The sequence below is a fragment of the Arvicola amphibius genome, chromosome 1, assembly GCF_903992535.2.
Source record: "Arvicola amphibius chromosome 1, mArvAmp1.2, whole genome shotgun sequence".
NCBI classification, from domain to species: domain Eukaryota; kingdom Metazoa; phylum Chordata; class Mammalia; order Rodentia; family Cricetidae; genus Arvicola; species Arvicola amphibius.
The window spans coordinates 155,560,024-155,580,633 of record NC_052047.1 but is presented as its reverse complement, the minus strand read 5'-3'; the positions used below and the strand labels follow the sequence as shown (position 1 = coordinate 155,580,633).

Here is a 20,610-nt window from a genome sequence, read left to right as displayed (position 1 = left end):
ATACCCCCACTCCCTTCCTCTCCAAGCCAAAGAGCCATCAGGGTTCCCTTCACTATGTTAAGTCCAAGGTCCTCCCAGCTCCCCCTAAGTCCAGGAAGGTGAGCAACCAAACTGACAAGGCTCACAGTGAGCCCGTCCATGCTGTGGAGTTCATGTTCATTGCCGTTGTTCTTGGTTTCTCAGTCCTCCTCCACCGTCAGCCACATTCAGAGAGTCCGGTTTGGTCCCCTGTTCCATCAGTCCCATTCCAACTGGACTTGATGGTCTCCCGTTCGATCTGTCCCACCGTCTCAATGGGTAAACGCACTCCTCACAGTCCTGACTTCCTTGCTCATGATCTCCCTCCTTTTGCTCCACATCAGGACCTTGGGAGCTCAGGATGGGAAGAGCTTGGGGGAATAGGATGGTTGGGATATAGGAAGGGTGGATATGGGAACAAGGAATTATATATCTTAATTAAGGGAGCCATTCTAGGGTTGGCAGAGACTTGACTCTAGAGGGGTTCCCAGGTGTCCAGGAAGATGCCCCCAGCTAGTTCCTTGGGCAGCTGAGGAGAGGGTGCCAGAAATGTCCAGATCTTATTGCCATACTCATGAATATCTTGCATATCACCATAGAACCTTCACCTGGCGTTGGATGGAGAAAATGACAGAGCCCCAAATAGGAGCACCGGACTGAGCTCCCAAGGTCCTGATGAGGAGCCAGGTTTCTTGATAGCCCCATTTTGGCTCCCTCAACCAAGATATCTCTTCCTTACTCTCCCTCTCTTTTCTTTACCTATCTAGAAGATCCCATTTCCTCACGTTCTCCTCCACACATCCCTTCTCCCCTCTCTCTCCCCTTTCACCCACCTTCCCTTCCTCCTCCCCATGCTCTCAATTTTCTCAGGAGTTTTTGTCTATTTCCCCATCCCAGTGGATCCATGTATATCTCTCTTAGGGTTCTGCTTGTTATCTAATCTCTCTGGGGTGATGTATTAATGCTGGCTGTCCTTTGTTTTACATCTATTACCCACTTATGAAGTACTTCGTTGTTAAAAAAGAAACAAAGACATCTTGAAATTTTCAGGCAAATGGATGGAACTAGAAAAATCCATCCTGAGTATGGTGAACCAGACCCAGAGAGACAAACGTGATATGTACTCACTAATAAACTATTCTTTAAATATAAGCGGTCAAAGTTTCAGATGTTTGAAAAGTAAGTCAGAGTTAAGCGACTAAGTTCAGTGAAGAATTTAGTTTGCCAACAGCTTTCTTGAATGAGTTTTTGACATCTTTGTTCCTCAGGCTATATACCATAGGATTCAGCATAGGAATAACCATGGTGTAAAACACAGATGCAATTTTGTCTGTGTTCATGGAATGATGGGTTCTGGGCTGTAAGTACATGAACATGAGTGATCCAAAGAAGATAGATACAGTAGTGAGGTGAGAAGAACAGGTAGAAAGGGCCTTTCTCTGTGTTTCAGCTGAATGCATCCTCAGGATAGTGATGAAAATCAGCATGTAAGTTCTCAAGATGACCACAAGAGTGAAAACAATATCCATTGTAGCCAAGATAAGGAGTGTAATCTCATTTATGTAAGTATCAGAACAAGAAATGTTCAGCAGGGGAGGAATGTCACAGAAAAAGTGATTAATCACATTGGAATGACAGAAGGAAAGTTGAAACGCAAGAGCAACATGGATGGAGGATTGCATGATTCCACACATATAACAGCAGGTGACCATTAGGATACATGTGGTACTTGTCATGATGGTAGTATAGTGCAGGGGTTTACACACTGCTGCATGACGGTCATAGGCCATTAAAGCCAGGATCAGACTTTCAATAGCACCAAAGGCTACAAAGAAGAACATCTGAGCAGCACATGCGTTGTAGGATATGACCTTATTTCCTGTGAGAAACCCAACCATTACCTTTGGAGCAACTGCTGAGGCATAAGCACAGTCCACCATGGAGAGGTTACTGAGGAAAAAGTACATTGGAGTGTGAAGTTGGGGGTCCATCAGAATCAACATAATCATCCCAAGATTCCCAAACAGTGTTATCAAATAAATGAGAGTGAAGACAATAGACAAAGGAATTTGCAATTCTGGAACATCTGTTAGCCCCACAAGAATAAATTCAGTAAACTCTGAAATATTCTCCATCAATATCATTTGGCATTGATCATGATGAGTTCCTAAAATAAATAAAATTACATACTGCTTAAATATCACCAGAATTACAAACTATGACAAAGGTTTTTACTCATTTATTTTTCTTGTGAAGGACACTGTTTAGAAAATGATGAACTTCATTCTGAGGAACTGCAGGCAGTTGGCTCATGTGGAAATAGTGAATATGGACAAAGCTTCTTTGCTATCACAGATGGTCAATATATTTGTGTGACTCAATTCTATTTCCATTAAATAAGGTGTTTCATACTCCACTAAGTTATATAATATTCATAATTATTAATTTTAACACTCTCATGATTTTTGTGTAAAATAAACTTTGAAACTTTAGTCAGCAAGAGAGAGTGAGGATGTATGACTTTTTATATCTGCACAAAATCTTTAAAATGGATTTTGCATATCATTCACCACTGTGAAGATATACAGTGATCTTGGAGTCTGATTTAGACACACACATGTTTTCTATCTATTTAATTAGATCCCATAATTAGACTCAGAAAGCTGGGTGTGCTCTTCTTCCCTTTAAATTTTAGCACTTATAGAATATTTTATGGTATCTTTATACATTTCAGCAGGACAAAATGTAAGGAAACAATTTTTCAAAACTGTTGAGCAAATATATACCTGCTTTTTCTCCATGCCATAAACTTTTTCACATAAATTAATGTTTTCCCTTATTTACCATAAACTATGTCTGTTTGCTTTGTGTTTGAGGAGAAGAGAGAAAATAGAAAATTGCTTTCATGCTTCTATGGAGACCTGGTACTCTTCAGCAATTCAAATCACATGGCATGTATGATTGACCTACCTCCACAATGGCTCAAATGACATATGACTGCCACTGGTTTCTCTTTGAAAGACCCTCCACCCAAGAGAAACATCTGACTTTGGAATGCTGGGACATACTAACACTCAGCAGCAAACGTAATTCTTATTCAAGAAAGGAGAGGATATATAAGGATATCCAAACTGAATATGATTTTCTCCCTACCTCAAAGGTTCAGTGTATTAGATTTATGTTTAGTGTAGCCTTCGCATTAGCAGCTTCTGAAAGGAAATCTTCTGATCCCAAGCATCAAAATGTAAACAATGAAAAGCAATGTGGTATGGTGGAAAAGCATTGAAACAAAAGGGAAAAAAATAACTCACAGTCTGTCTATAGTATGGATATTCAAGTTTTGACTTATTTTCTATTTTTTTCACTTAGAAAATAAAAAGTGGCTTGATTTCATGCCCCTTACAGTCATCAATTGCTACTATTACATATTCTAATACTTACCATTGTTCTAGGAATAGGCAAGTGTAAAAAGGGAATGGAGTATGAAATGCTTCATGCCCAGAGTATTGTCCTGGCATTCACACCTAGGAAACTATTGTGAAGAATGCTTTGATTTCCTTTCTGCAAAACTCTGCTGTAGAACAGACTTCTGGCTTGTACTTTTGTCAGTATCAAGGCAGAGGTTTCAAGCTCCTTATAGTCTCAGGAGAATAGGTGTAAGAAAGTAGGTATCTCTGGAGAATTGAGATGCCTTGTTAGCTATTTATTATGACCTTAATAGAGACATCAAGAAAGTTTTGAATTTTTGTGAAAAGTCCTTATGAGGATGTGAGAGAATAGATGCTTAGAGGGAAGGGACTTTAATTATTAACTTAGAAAAGAAAAACAAAATTCCATAGAATCTCAGGAACAGGTACCCATCCAGGGCCATTAGCTTTGTCACTTGGTTTTAGGACATCAGTTTTTTTCTTTCTAGCTGAAATTGGTATTTTAATAAAATACCAATTGTCTTAGCACCACAGATCTCTTCTAAGATTTTTCTTTATAAATTCCTTTACAAATCTATCTATCTATCTATCTGTCTATCTATCTATATTCATCAATTTGTGCAGAAGTTTGAGATATAATAAGACATATATACATGGTACAATAATTATTGTGTAAGCCAGTAAAATTATCATTATTCATTTTTAAAAAGTACCTGTTGACATGAAAAAATCCAAAGTACTGTTTTGTAGTGATTAAAATATACACTATGTTTATTATAGCTAAACTGATCTTTTTGTAGTATGATTATATCAAATTTATAGGAGTAAATAATTTTTTCTCTTTAAAATTTAAAGTACACCCATAAAGTCTCACCATGACTGCTGAAATATGAGAGGAACAAGAACAACAACAGCACAATACCAATGTGAACATGACAAAGATCATGAGAGCTCAACTCTACCATAAGAAGCCAAGGCAATTCAAGAATGTTGAGAGTGTAAAGTAGTCTTGTGCAGGGAAAAGCCCACCAATTAGTCACACAATAAAAATAATCAAACATAAAAACACATATATGAGTGAAATTAAAGTGACCAGGTTATATTTAGGTACACATACACACACACATATATATGCATATATTTATATATACTATATACATATATTTATATATACATATGGCAATAATCAAGAAAAAAGAAGCTGAAAAATTGAAAGATAGCAAAGAGAAGTATATTAGAGAACTTAAAGGAAAGAGAAGACACAAATTATTTAATGATATCTTAAATGAAAAATTAAATTATATAGATGCATTTTTTTCTACATAGTTTTTTATTTAAAGTCCCATAATAGAACTTTCTTCCTTTTGTCAACATGGTCATGAACAGTCATACTTCTGTATTTATTATTGGATTAATCTTCAAATGTCTTTTAAACAATCTATTGCCATTTTACATACCATTCCAAGTTCCCTCTCCCTGCCCTTGTCCTGCTCCCCTCTTCTTCCATCCACCCCCACCCCATTCACTCCTTGGAAAAGGTAAGTCTTCCCATAGAGACTCAACAAAATCTGGCACAACAATTTGAAGCAGGATCAAGGCCTTCTCCCCAAATCTCAAGACTGAGTAAGGCATCCCTTCAAAGAGAATGGGCTCAAAAAAGCCAGTTTAAGCATTAGGAATAAATATCAGTTTTTCTCTCAGTGACCCCACAGACTGCCGCATCCACACAATTGTCACCCACATTCATAGAGCCTAGTTTGGGCCTAGAAACACCCTCCCCCCATCAGTCTGGAGTCAATGAGCTCCCTCTAGTTCAAGTCAGCTATTTCTGTGGATATCCCTATCATGGGGATATCATAACCCCTTTGCTCATATTATCACTTCTCTCTCTCTTCACCTGTATTGTGGTAGCTTGGCCCAGTGCTAGCAGTGGATCTCTGCATCCACTATCAGCAGTTTCTGGATGAAGTTTCTATGATGACAATTAAGATAGTCATCAATATGATTACAGGGGAAGGCCAATTCAGGCACCCTCTCCGTTATTGCTTAGGGTCTTAGCTTGGTTAATCCTTGTGGATTCCTGGTAATTTCCTTAGTGCCAGATTTCTTGATAGCCATGCAATGGCTCCCTCTGTCATGCTAGCTCTTTTCTTGTTCTCCATCTCAGCCATTCTTTTCCCTCATGTTCTTGTCCCCCATGGTCCAAATTTTATCAGGAGTTTTTGTCTACTTTCTCTTCCCAGGGCAGATCCATATATATCTATCTTAAGGTGCTCCTTGTTACCTAGCTTCTCTGCAGTCATTGACTATAGGTTGGCTAGCCTTTGCTTTACAACTAATATCTACTTCCCTAAACTTTATAAGATTGTCAGGAGTATACAAATATCATGGCTGTCTGATCTCCTCAAGTTTCAGTAATAAAAATTAAGTACTAAATGGATGCCCAGCATTTAATGATTTTTTTAAAAGAGAGAATAAGATGAGAGGAACATGTTATAGAAATGATAAGATTTTGGGTAGGGTTAAGAATTTCATACATGTATACAATAAATTATCATATCCATCCTTTTTTATCTCTCCTAGCCTTTCCAGATCTTTTTCAGCATTACCAAGCCCCACAACATCTTCCTTTTATTTTAATAAATTTTTCAGTTTTTCATTCTCATATGTGCTCATCTGTGCTTAGATGTGAAGCCATGAACCAGATCATGGGCAATGTACCTAAGAATAAAACCCCAAAGAAGAGTGATCCTCTTCACAACAACTAATATCAACTTCTAATATTTGGCCAGTGAATAATGAGACCACAGCTATTTGTATGTACCTGTCCATGTACATGTTCTTTTTGGGGGTAGGATAGGTCCTAATGTTACTCCATTTCTAAGTCAAAAGAAAACCTTTGCAATTATTCTCGGGAATTCTGTCCAACCCCTTTGAGACAATCATGTTATTGAACAAGAATCTTTCTTCTTTCCTTAATAAATTTAATTAAGTGGGGAAAACACATGTTTATTAAATAGACCTAAGGTTTTGTCATATGAATAAGGTTAGAACCCTATGTGCTAACCACAAGTAAGTTATTTGAGTTTAATGTTTATTTGGGGGTTGATAACAGTACAAACTGATGAAGGAGTGAGAAAAGCATAAAGGGAAGTAAAGAATGGAAAGACACACTAAGTAGTGGTGTGTCTATATAAATACCTGGTGTTAAATCTTACTAAAACTCTCCTAGGTAGTAAAAGGTTGTTGAAAAAGGGGTTCAGTGACATTAGCTGATAGTGAGTAATATGATGTTTGTTATCATTGCTATACTTCTTTAATTTTATTTGGTGAAAGGACAAAGTAATACTAATTAATAAACATTTAAAATTTCAGTTGTCCATATATAACTACCAAAATTCAAGAATTGAAATGAAGAAAAGAAAGAAAAATATAGATAAAAATATTGTCTTATAGAAACTTCTTTTTTCAATGGACAGAAGTCATGAGATATATGCATGCATGGTCCAAGTACTAAGAATAGGTAAATGACTGAATATTCAATAAACTGCAAAATCTGTATTAATCCTATCACCAATACTTAGGCTCAGGAAACATTGTTGAAGAGGAGATATAAAGAACACTAAAGCCAGAGGATGGAAAAGAGAGCTATGAAATGATATCTTCTGGATATGACGTGGATAACAGAACATGAAATCATCTACCGTGGATACCTGGACAAGAACTATGTAAGAATAAGTGAGTCAAAAATCTCACATAGATTTATTATATGATCTTAAGACCTTTCTTCAGGTACTATCAGAACTTGATAGTTCTTGGAGATGAGAGAATCATGCTTTGAGGATATGACAACTATATATTTCTAATTTTCCAGTTTATCAATCCCCAACCATGCATATAAATCACTAGATTTATTGGGTTATCAAAAGAAAAGTAATGGAGCTAGGAGGGAATTTCTTAATGGAATCATGGGGAAAGTTGAAAAAAAGAACTACAGAATAGGTGGATATTTCATTGCATATATTCCTCAGATTTACTCTGAAGAATGGGATATGAGATTCTGAAAATCAAGAAGTTCCAGGACCTGGAATGTATAAATTGGGCCTCAGAGAGTCAATGGTATACTTCTAGGACAATAGGCCAAAGCAAACATAAATTAATAATAATAATAATAATAATAATAATAATGATAATAACAACAACAACAACAACAAAAACTCAGAAAGGAAAGGGATTTTCAGTCTAAGTCTGAAAGCCTGAGTACATTACCTGGAAAACCATTACTCTAGGACAGAAGGCAATGGATGTGACAATCTCATTTTTCCTTTGCTTGTTTGTTCAATCAGAGACTCAACAGAATAGAGGTTGCCTGCTTAACTTGAGTGAGCATCCTTCATCAGGTTCCCCACATGGAATCAGACTCCACACCTGCTAGGTGGGTGGCCTGAAAGCCTAACCAGTCCATAGCCCAAAAAGTCTCCCAACCCTGCCCACTTGGCTTGCTTTTACCTAAGCATTTTTTATAGAACCCCACCACAGCCGTGCTGTGTGCAGCGATTTGGAAATTTCCCGAGTGCTTGTACAGTTTCTGGTTTGTCCACCCTGCCCTTGAGTTCTGGGCTTCTTGTTCCATGTATTGAATTGATTTAATTGCTTCTAATTTATCAAGCAAGGCATATTTCTCAGTATTTAACCTGTACCAAGGCAGGAAACTAAAGCAACTCAGGATCATTTTCATCACTACCAGTAGCATTGCTGCTAGTCGTGACTCTGCAACAATGACACTTGATGAACAATAAGAATTATTACACCTAAAACAATTTACCAGATGTCATAACAATTAATTAATAAATCAATATGAAAGGCTACATTAACACTGAAACTTTTCATAACCTTTTTGCTAATACTAAGAATTATTCTGCAAGGTTTATGTGGTTATGGTGATACATTCATTTATTGGATATTGGAACTCAGATTTTTCTTCATATTATATCCTTAAGAAAGAATGTATCACTTTTAGAAATGATACAGTCTTTACAGACTAATAATGAACAGCTAGCTGACAGGAATAATCATTGAAAAACAAGGTACGTGAAAACATTAATACTATTGAAAGGGATAACATTAATTTGACAGACAAATTTGAATCCATGTCTAAGGGTACTGAGAAATTATCTGAAAAATCATACTGTTGAATTTGACAATCAAAATTTGTTAAAAAGTTATGATTGGTTAGCAGATTGAGTATCTCTTCAGGATGGCAATCTGCACACTATCCAAATAATGTCCAAGGATGAGGTGTTATCTTTAAAGGAGAAAGTTTAGACCTTGGAAACACAAGTGCAGAATGTGAACCAGAAGCTAGGTGCCTCAATGGAATCACTAGAAATATATACAGGCCAGGAGATTCAGGCTTTACAAAAGGCAATAGTAAAAAGATTTGAAATAATTAAGGAAATTATTGGAGCTGATGAACAGAGAAAGAAGGCACAGGTACAGGATTCAACATCACCAGTAGCTGTCAGAGATGACTTACACAGGGTTCTAGCTTCCTATACTGTAATCTACTCTGACAAAGTATCAAGTTCTAAAGGCCCAAAAGGATCCTAAGAAGGTAGATGGATACCTATAGGAATAAATGATCTAAAAGAAAATAAGCAAGCTCTCATAACTCATGGCTTGCATTCCACATTTGTTAGGGACATGATAAAGACATGGGCTTCTAGCATAAAGGAGATGGCACATGATTAGCTTTAGTTAGTTTCAGCAGTCCTGGATTATGGGTCCAGTTGATCATTAGATGTTATTTCAAGGAAGAGGCTAAAATTTTAGATTAAAAGGGAAAAACAAAATGACTTGAGACTTTCCCAGATAAAATTTTTGGTGAGGGCACTTTTGCTGACCCACAGGTTCAAGCTCATTATGATGAACAAATTTTGTCCCTATGCCACAAAGCAGCCTTAAATGTTTGGTACAAGATTCAAGAACTAGGAAAATGAATTGAATCATATACCAGGAGTAAACAGGACCATTTTAAAATGGCACAGCTTTTTTCCATCTATCACTGAAAACCAAAAAGCATGTGGTCAGCTTTTATCAACACCATTTACGTGTTTCATGGCAGGAACTTTTAAAGAGCTGCAGGGTTTTGCAGCTAAAGCTGAATCAGGAAGCCTCTCTGAAATGAGTGTTCTTGCCTCTAGCAAGTAGAGCAGATCCGAGAAATTGCTGCTACCAAGAAGCCATGTGTAATGCTGTTATTTTGTTCTAGAATTACTTCCCAATCTATCTCATGCCTTATGTGGATGCAGTTTTTCACACGTTGGTGCCATTTTTAACATGTCAGCCCCGCTTGTTAGGGTTTCTGACCTGCCCAGTTCCCACAGCTGTGTAGCCATTGGGTCCCAAAGAAAATCACACAGAGGAAAAAAAAGGTAAAAAAAAAGAAAGAAAAAAAATTCACACAGAGGTCTCCTTAAATTATAATCTGATTGGCCCATTATCTAAGGCTTCATATTGGCTCTTATAACTTATATTAGCCCATTATTCTAGTATATGTTAGCCAAATGGCTTGGTACCTTTTTCAGTGGGGTAGGTCACATCCTGCTTCTACAGTGTCTAGGAAGAACGGGGGAGGAATGAGCTTCCTTCTTCCCAGAATTATCCTGTTCTCACTGACCACCTCTACTTCCTGACTGGTTGGCCTGCCTATACTTCCTGCCTGGCTACTGACCAATCAGCTTTTATTTAAAAACATAATTGACAGAATACAGAATTGTCCTACACCAAACAGTACTTACCCAGGAAGCTAGCCCTGATTCCTCTAAATGCCCAATTATTTTATCATCTATATAAACATTTAGGAGAGTATTATCTTTGTCACAATAAGGAGAGAGGATACTATACAAATATTGCTGGCAAAAGGTTGGACTATTGGCCATTCATTGGGGGAGTAAAGTACATTCATATCTCTTGTCAGGTCAAGAGGAGTTAACTGTAGGAATGGTAAAGGCAAACCTTTTGCAATCCTCCTCATGAATAGGAATTGAGAAGAAGCAGTCCCTTAGATCAATTACAGTGAGGTGAAACTGGGAGGGGATTGCTGGGACCCAAGGTAAAGCCCTTAAAGGGGTCCTTACTAGTTCCATATAAGCACTGATTGCTCATAGGTCCTGTAACATTCTCCAGCTCCCATTAGGCTTACATATCACAAACACAGGGCTGTGCCAGGAGCTTCTAGAGGATCTTAGCCATTCTTTTTTAAGCAGATTTCTGGTGATTTCCTTGACCATCTTAAGTTTAAGTTCAGGTAATGGTCACTGCTCCACCCAAACCACCTAATGGGGAATCCTGGGGACAGTGGCCTCTACCTTTAATGGTGAATCCAGGTGTTGGGGATCTGTCTGATAATACTTTGCTCAGTTTTATCATAATAAAAGGCTAGATGGTCAGTGATAATAACACCATCTACTTGTCCTAACAAATCTTATTCCAGAAAGTTTGTAGACAACCCCAGGAGTATCAGAGGCCTGAACTTTCCTTTATTTCTATCGTGCCCCACCCAAGTTATGGGACTGGCTGTTTCTTGAGGCATAGACCTTCCCCCAACCTCTGTGATAGGCAGCCTGGTTATGAGATCCTCTTCCTCTCTGAAGACCATCCTGTCAGCTCCTTTGTCTATGAGGCATTGGAATCTCTGTTCCTCAAAGATCATAGTCATATTGGGTTGGAACCTCTCTACCATTGGAATGGCTCAGTTAACTGAAGGTGTATCTTTATTTCCTTTGGCTAAGAGGGCTGGAAGATGTCCCCATCTAGTTTAAAGGTTGATTTGTAATAAGTTTCCCATTCATATCAAATTTGGAAAAGGCATTCTGAGCCCTGTTAGTACCTCTTATAGCAGCAAGGGTAGAGAGACAGAGAGGGACCCTTCCACACCTAGGTCTTATCACCCTTTTGTGGGCAGTTCCTCTTAAAATGGTCAGTTGATCACATAAAAAAGATTTCCCAGGTGTTTGCTTTTGCTGTCCAGCCACCAGGGTTTGAGTAATAGAAGACAATGGTTGGTATGTAAATGCTTTTTCAACATCTAATGAGATGGTCACATTTTACTTCTTTCAACCTATTTATGCAGTAGATTACATTGATAGATTTTCATATATTCCAGCATTTCTGGGATAAACACCTTGAACGTGGATGATTTTTTTATGTTTTCTTGAATTTGGTTTGCCAGTATTTTATTGAGTAGTTTTGCATCAACATTCATGGGTGAAATTGTTCTGTAAATCTTTCTTACTTGTGTCTTCATGAAGTTTGCATACCAGGGTATTTGTCACCCTGAAGAGTTTGGCAATATTCCTTTTATTTCTATTGGGTAAAACAATTTGAGGATTATTGGTATTAGTTCTTCTTTTAAATTCTCTTTGAATTCTGTGCTCCAATCATCTGGTCCTGGGCTTTTTATTTTTTTTGGTTGGAAATTTTTTGATGACAACTTCTTGTAGTGATGAGGCGAGCACCCAGCCACTGGCTAGCTTATGCCCCGGAATAACAACACACAAATTGTATTCATTCAAACACTGCCTAGCCCATTAGTTTCAGTCTCTTATTGTCTAATTATCACATCTTGATTAACCCATTTCTAATAATCTGTGTAGCACCACATGGTGGTGTCTTACTGGGAAAGATTCAGCATGTCTGACCTGGTGGCTGGCTTCATGGTGACTGTCCCAGAGAGGAGAGGCATGGCTATTGCCTGAAACATCTACCTCACTCCTTCTTCCCAAATTCTGTTCTGTTTACTCCACCCACCTAAGGGCTGGCCTATCAAATGGGCCAAGGCAGTTTCTTTATTAATCAATGAAATCAACACAAACAGAAGACCCTCCAACATAAACTTCTATTTCCTCAAGTATTACAGGTCTATTTAAATTGTTTATCTGTTCTTGATTTAATTTTGGTATATAGTCTCTATCCAGGAAATTCTCCATTTCCTTTAAATTTTGCACTTTTGTGGAGTACAGGTTTTTGAAGAATGACCTGATGATTCTCTGGATTTCCTCCATGTCTATTGTTATTGTAATACTCTGTCTCTTTAAGAGACAAGCCTCACCCACTCCCTTTCTGCTTGTAGCCTCAACCACGAGCTCTCTCTTTCTGTTTCCCCTCTCAGAGAGGCAGCCTCTCTCCCCCCCTCTCTCCTTTTCTTCTTTTTCCTTTCCCTCCATAAACCATCTAATAAATGTCCAACTTTACTCTTCATGGTGTGCCTGTTTCTCTCTTGCCTACCCCCCACCACAACATGGTCTTGTGTGCTATTCCTGCATGGCCAGGGGCCAGCCACATTTGGAGACTAGCCGGCATGGCCTTGTGTGCAGTCTCTGCCTAAAACTGGCTGCTCCAGCATCCCAATGCCATGGACTTAAACCATCCCAGGATCCAATGTCTGCTGCCACTAGGATCCTGAAGCAAACTGCCAGGGACTGGCAGCAAACCCATTACAGTTATATCCCCCTTTTCATTTCTGTTCTTTTAATATGTATATTCCCTTTCTGTATTTTGGTTAGTTTGGTTAAGGGATATTTTTTCTCATTTTTTTTTAAATTTCCATCTCCTCCCACTCCTCTTGCCCATCCCCTCCCCTCCCCTCCACCCATACCCCAGTCCCTCCCTTTCCAGGTCAAAGAGCCCAAGGTCCTCCCAACTCCCTCCAGGTCCAGGAAGGTGAGCAACCAAACTGACAAGGCTCACACAGAGCCCGTCCATGCCGTAGAATCAAAGCCCATCGCCATTGTCCTTGGCTTCTCAGTCAGCCTCCACCATCAGCCACATTCAGAGAGTCCGGTTTGGTCACATGTTCCATCAGTCCCATTCCAACTGGACTTGGTGAACTCCCATTAGTTCATTCCCACCGTCTCAGTGGGTGAACGCACTCCTCACGTTCCCGACTTTCTTTCTCATGTTCTCCCTCTTTCTGCTCCTCATCAGGACCTTGGGAGCTCAGTCCGGTGCTCCAATGTGGGGCTCTGTCTCTATCTCCATCCATCACCAGGTGAAGGTTCTATGGTGATATGCAAGATATTCATCAGTATGGCTATAGGATCTGGCCTTTTCCAGCTCCCTCTCCTCAGCTGCACAAAGAACTAGCTGGGGGCATCTCCCTGGATACCTGGGAACCCCTCTAGAGTCAAGTCTCTTGACAACCCTAAGATGGCTCCCTTAATTAAGATATATGCTTCCCTGCTCCCATATCCACCCTTCCTATATACCAAGCATCCCATTCCCCCAAGCTCTCCCCATCCTCCCCTTCATGCTTTTCTCTCCTCATCTCCCCTTGCCCCCATCCCACCCCACCCCCAAGTTCCTAATTTTTGGCCAGCAATCTTGTCTACTTCCAGTATCAAGGAGAATAACTATATGTTTTTCTTTGGGTTCACCTTCTTATTATCTTCTCAGGGATCATGAATTATAGGCTCGATGTCCTTTAATTATGGCTAGAAACCGATTATGAGTGAGTACATCCCATGTTCATCTTTTTGGGTCTGGGTTACCTCACTCAGAATAGTGTTTTCTATTTCCATCCATTTGCATGCAAAATTCAAGATGTCATTGTTTTTTATCGCTGAGTAGTATTCTAATATGTATATATTCCACAGTTTCTTCATCCATTCTTCCACTGAAGGGCATCTAGGTTGTTTCCAGGTTCTGGCTATTACAAATAATGCTGCTATGAACATAGTTGAACAAATGCTTTTGTAGAATGATTGGGCTTCTCTTGGGTAAATTCCAAAGAGTGCTGGGTCCTGGGAAAGGTTGATCCCGAATTTCCTGAGAAACCACCACATTGCTTTCTAAAGTGGTTGCACAAGTGTGCATTCCCACCAGCAATGGATGAGTGTACCCCTTACCCCACAACCTCTCCAGCAAAGGTTATCATTGGTGTTTTTTATTTTAGCCAATCTGACAGGTGTAAGATGGTATCTCAAAGTTGTTTTGATTTGCATTTCCCTGATAGCTAAGGAGGTTGAGCATGACCTTAAGTGTCTTTTGGCCATTTGAACTTCTTCTGTTGAGAATTCTCTGTTCAGTTCAGCACCCCATTTTTAAATGGGTTAATTAGCATCTTAAAGTCTAGTCTCTTGAGTTCTTTATATATTTTAGAGATCAGACCTTTGTCAGTTGCAGGGTTGGTGAAGATCTTTTACCAGTCAGTAGGCTGCCTTTGTGTCTTAGTGACAGTGTCCTTTGCCTTAGAGAAGCTGCTCAGCTTCAGGAGGTCCCATTTATTCAATGTTGCCCTTAATGTCTGTGCTGCTGGGGTTATAAGTAGGAAATGGTCTCCTGTCCCCATATGTATGCAGATGATATGATAGTGTACATAAGTGACCCCAAAAACTCCATCAAAGAACTCCTACAGCTGATAAACTACATCAGTAACATGGCAGGATACAAGATCAACTCCAAAAAACCAGTTGCCCTCCTATACACAAAGGATAAGGAAGCAGAGAGGGAAATCAGAAAAGTATCACCTTTCACAATAGCCACAAATAGCATAAAATATCTTCTGGTAACTCTAACTAAGGAAGTGATGGATTTATTTGACAAGAACTTTATGTCTTTGAAGAAAGAAATTGAAGAGGATACCAGAAAATGGAAGGATCTCCCTTGCTCATGGATTGGGAGGATCAACATAGTAAAAATGGCAATTCTACCAAGAGCAATCTATAGTTTCAATGCAATCCCCATCAAGGTCCCAACAAAATTCTTCACAGATCTTGAGAGGACAATAATCAACTTTATATGGAAAAACAAGAAACCCAGGTTAGCCAAAACAATCTTATACAATAAAGGAACTTCTGGAGGCATTACCATCCCTGACTTCAAACTCTATTACAGAGCTACAGTATTGAAAACAGCTTGGTATTGGCATAAAAACAGAGACGTTGACCAATGGAATCGAATAGAAGACCCGGATCTTAACCCACAAACCTATGAACACCTGATTTTTGATAAAGGAGCCAAAAGTACTCAATGGAAGTAAGAGGGCATCTTCAACAAATGGTGCTGGCATAACTGGATGTCAACCTGTAGAAGAATTGAAAGTAGATCCATATCTATCACCATGCACAAAACTCAAGTCCAAATGGATTAAAGACCTCAATATTAATCTGAACACACTGAGCCTGATAGAGGTGAAAGTGGGGAGTACTCTACAACATATGGTTAAGGGTTTGTTAATCTTTTTGATTTTTCTCAAACAACCAACTCTTTGTCTCATTGATTTTTTGTATTATTTTCATTGTTTTTATTTTATTGTTTTCAGACCTCAATTTGTTTATTTCCTGAAATCTATTCCTCCTGGTTGAGTTTGATTCTTTTTGTTTTAGAGCTTTCAGATGTGAGCTTTCAGATGTGTGGCTAAGTCACTTGTGTGAGATTTCTCCAGGTTCTTTGTGTAGATACTTAGTGCTATGAACTTTCCTCTTATCACTGTTTTCAAAGTGCCCCATAAGTTTGGATATGTAGTGTATTCATTTTCCTTGAATTCTGGGAAGTCTAATTTCTTATTTTTTTCTTGACCCAGGGGTGGTACAGTTGAACACTGTTTAATTTCCATGAGTTTGTAGGCTTTCTGCAAATAATTTTGTTGTTCAATTCTAACTTTAAACCATGGTGGTCTAATAAGATACATGGAATTATCCCCAATTTTTTAAATCTGTTGAGATTTGCTTTGTGATCAAGTATATGGTCAGTTTTAAAGAAGGTTCCAAGAGGTACTGAGGAGAAGGTATTTTTTTTTGTGTTTGGGTGAAATGTTGTATATATGTCTATTAAGTCCATTTGAGTCATGACATGAGTTTGTTCTCCTACTTTTAGTGTGTGGGATTTGATGTACAATTTAAGCTTTAATATTGTTTCTTTTGTAGATGGAGCTGCGGGCTGCTTCCCGCCACCCAGCTAACTTTACACCCGAAATAATTACATGGAAACTGTATTCATTTAAACACTGCCTGGCCCATTAGTTTCAGCCTCTTTTGGCTAATTCTCACATCTTACTTTAATCCATATTTAGTAATATGTGTAGCACCACAAGGTGGTGTCTTACCGGGAAGATTCTTATCCTTCATCCATCTCAGAGAGGAGAACTATGGCATCTGCCTGACTCTGCTTTATTTCTCCCACAATTTTATTCTGTCTATTCTGCCTACCTAATTTTCTGTCCTATTAAAGGGCCAAGGCAGTTTCTTTATTAACCAATGAAAGCAACACATAGACAGATGACCCTCCTCCATCATTCTTTGACATATATGGGTGATTTTGCACTTGGGACATAGTTGATCATCTTTATATATTTTGTGTGAAGTGTTTTTCTCCATCTCTTTTGATTTACTTTATCTCAAAATCTATTTTGTTAGATATTAGGAAAGCACACCTGCTTGTTTCTTAGGTCCATTTGATTGAACTATCTTTTCCCAACCCTTTACAGGGTAACACTTGTCTTTAAGTTTGAGGTGCATTTCTTGTATGCAGTAGAAGAATGGATGCTTTTTTCATACCCATTCTGTTAACCTGTGTCTTTTTATAGGTGAATTGAATCCATTGATATTAAGATATATTAATGACCAGTGATTGTTTATTCCTGTTATTTTTCAGTGGTAGTGTCTATGCATTCCCTTTTTTCCAGTTTCCTAGTGTGAGGTATGAGGTTACTTGTTGCCTGTGTTTTCATGGGTGTAGGCTACTTCTTATGTGTTAGAGTTTTCCTTCTAGTACTTTGTGTAAGGCTCCATTTGTGTATGGGTATTGTTTAAATTTGGTTTTGTCATAGAATATCTTATAAAAAAGGTTCAAAGTGTTTGGAGAAGACATTAGCAAGAAGATCAGTGAAATTAACATGAATAGCAATAACAACCCAACAGATGCCCAAGAAAAATAGAAACAAATAATAGAGCAAAATGTCAAAAACAGCATGGTATTCAAAAACTGATATTAGTTTCATCCATTTTCCTGCAAAATTCAAGATGTCCATTGTGTAAATACACCATATTTTCCTTATCCATTCTTGAGTTGAGAGGCATTTAGTTTGTTTCCAGGTTCTGGCTATGACAAACAATGCTGCTATGAACACAGTTGAGCACATGTCATTGTGGTAATATTGAGCATCCTTTGGATATATATCCAAAAGTGGTATTACTGGATCTTGAAGGAAGGTTGTTTCCTAATTTTCTGAGAAATAGTAACACTGGCTCATTCATAAGTGGTTTTTAAGCATAAAGCAAAGAAAACCATCCCACAAATCACAATCCCAGAGAACTTAGACAACAATAAGTACCCTAAGAGAGACATACATAGATCCAATCTACATGGGAAGTATAAAAAGACAAGATCTCCTCAGTAAATTGGAAACATGAGGACCTTGGGAGAGGATTGAATGGGATGGAAAAGAAGGGAGGGGAGCAGAGAAAAATGTAGGGCTCAATAAAAATCAATGAAAAACTGTTATCAGTATAGGGATAGAAATATTGTAGGGTACTGAAATTAAAATGAAGGTGGAATTATAACACTAAATTACCAAACTGGAAATGTCAGAGAACACATGTATATAATCCTGCCACTGGCCATGAAGGTACTGCTACCTAATAAATGCTGGAAGATAGAAGCAGTTTTCTCTAACAGTGTAGTCAATGCTAATTGACCATACATTACTGGGTGGCCACACATCAAGGACTGTTTGACTTGATCTTAAATGGAGAAAAAAATGTGCATAAAGATAGATGGGTAGAGAAGAAAAGTTGAGAGAGAAGGGGTAAATAGGACAAAAGATTGTATATAACACTCAAGAAAGTAGTAGAACTTGTAAAATATATTTGAAGCTATACCTTTACTATCTCTTGATCTCTCTCTATATATATATGTATATATATACATATATATGTATATATATGTATATATATGCATATATATCAAAGTGGTTTCTTGTAACTGTCCTGAGATATAAAATAAAGTTTATAAAATCCATAGAGGTTACCAATGATAGACTAGATAATGCAGGTCTGTCTTTCTGAAACATTGAGTATAAACCTTGTTGTGACTTACATGACTATGGGTGAAGAGATATCTATAGGAATATGGTTGTAACTAACACAGAAGCACCATTAGAATGTCCAGTCACCATGGCTGACAACTTAGGGGAACATGAATTACTAGAACCCAATAAACAAGTTTCAAGTAGTGTAACTTGATAGTCTCCTTTAGATATCAATAGCGTACCATTATCATTATCCATATCAGACTTTGGGAGTATTGTTACCTTCTGAACTCTGAAACCTGGTGAGTTTCATTGACATCCTGAACCTTTTAAATTTTGGGAGATGTCTGAGCTGTGACTTTTGTTTATTTCCTGAGACAGAAAAGCTACCTACATTCTCAAGAAACTAATTTCTCACTTCAGAAGAAATAATTATACAGTAGTTCATACAAACAATGTGGTGGCACTATGAGGCATTATAATATATATGATTACAATGTGGAATTTCAAAGTGAAATGACTAATTTCTATAACAGAATATCCAAAATTAGCTTTCCATAGTCAGAATTCTAGAAGAATAGAAGTAGCCTTATCTATGAAAATATGTTAAGAAATATTAAAGTCAAGAAATAATTATTTTTAAAATATTTATCAACAAACATAACATGAAGTGTTACATCATTTTCAAACATGTAACACTAAATTGACTAATCACAGTGAAGATTCTGCTTTTCCAAGAAACTTCCTGAATGCATTCTTGACTTCTTTGTTCCTGAGGCTATAAACAAGAGGGTTCAGCATGGGAATAACCATGGTATAGAACACAGATGCCATTTTGTCAGTGTCCATAGAATGACTGGAACTGGGTTGTAAGTACATGAAAATAATTGTGCCATAGAATATGGAAACAGTGGTGAGGTGGGATGCACAGGTGGAGATGGCTTTCTTTCGGCCCTCAGTAGAATGCATCCTCAGGATTGCAACAAAAATAAGTAGGTAAGAGGTAAAGATAACCAATAGAGTAAAAGTGACATTGAATGCTGCCAACATGAATAGCACAATTTCATCTATGTAGATATCAGAACAAGAAATAGCAAGTAGTGGGGGAATATCACAAAAAAAGTGATTCACCACATTGGAATTACAGAACGAAAGTTGGAAAGTAAAGGACACATGAATAGAAGATTGCAAGATTCCATTTATGTAAGAACCAGAAACAAGCAGAACACACATTGTAGTTGTCATAGTGGTGGAGTAATGCAAGGGTTTGCACACTGCAGCATGACGGTCAAAGGCCATTGAGGCCAGGATGAAACTCTCAATAGTAGCAAAGGCTGCAAAGAAGAACATCTGGGCAGCACACGCACTGTAGGATATGACCTTGTCTCCTGTGAGAAACCCTTGCATTACCTTGGGAGTGACTGCCGAAGCATAAACACAGTCCACGAAGGAGAGGTTACTGAGGAAAAAGTACATGGGAGTGTGGAGTCGGGAGTCCAGAAGAATCAGCACCAGCATTCCAAGGTTCCCAACCAGTGTGAACAAATAAATGAAGGTGAAGATGACAAATAAAGGGACCTGCAGCTCTGGGACATCTGTTAACCCCGCAAGAATGAATTCCATCACTTCCGAAATATTCTGCATCAGTGCTATTTGGGAACTGTGACAGGCACCTAGAATGAAAAAAAAAATGAAATTTTTCTATTTCAGAACTTAACATGGTAATTTTAAAGTATAACTAAGTTCTCTTATTCACAGTGCAGCATTCTCTAGTGTGAAAGAGACTACACTGGATTTTGGGTTGAAAAGTGCTAAATAGAGTCATTATCTGAGAGTAGAGAAAATGGAAACTTTTAATTCTTTGCTATTAATAGGGTTCCCTATTAAATTTATGGCTTATATCATTTTTCTGGTAAATGATAATTCTTATTTTAGTAACCCACAAAGGACCGGTTATTTTCAATAATTTTCAAACACACCTGTCTAAAAGATAATTAAAAGTCTTACTTTGAAGCATTAATAATGAAGGAAAATGTAATTACTATATGTTAGTAGCAAAGTATATATAGTTTATTTCCCATACCTGAAACTTAACCAAGTTCAATGCCCTAGCTGTGTCTATGCATTGACTTAGGG

The 20,610-nt window shown here is 38.0% G+C and overlaps 2 protein-coding genes across 2 annotated transcripts; both read right to left on the bottom strand.

Annotated features, from left to right (window-relative positions):
* Positions 1–1,208: 1,208 nt before the first annotated feature.
* On the bottom strand, positions 1,209–2,162 carry LOC119805540 (olfactory receptor 5B12-like). The gene has a single exon (XM_038317525.1). It carries the CDS (start codon positions 2,160–2,162, stop codon positions 1,209–1,211), a length of 954 nt encoding a protein of 317 aa, XP_038173453.1.
* Positions 2,163–19,185: 17,023 nt separating this feature from the next.
* LOC119816736 (olfactory receptor 5B12-like) lies at positions 19,186–20,121 on the bottom strand. The gene has a single exon (XM_038333657.1). It carries the CDS (start codon positions 20,116–20,118, stop codon positions 19,186–19,188), a length of 933 nt encoding a protein of 310 aa, XP_038189585.1. The 5' UTR covers positions 20,119–20,121.
* Positions 20,122–20,610: the final 489 nt, after the last annotated feature.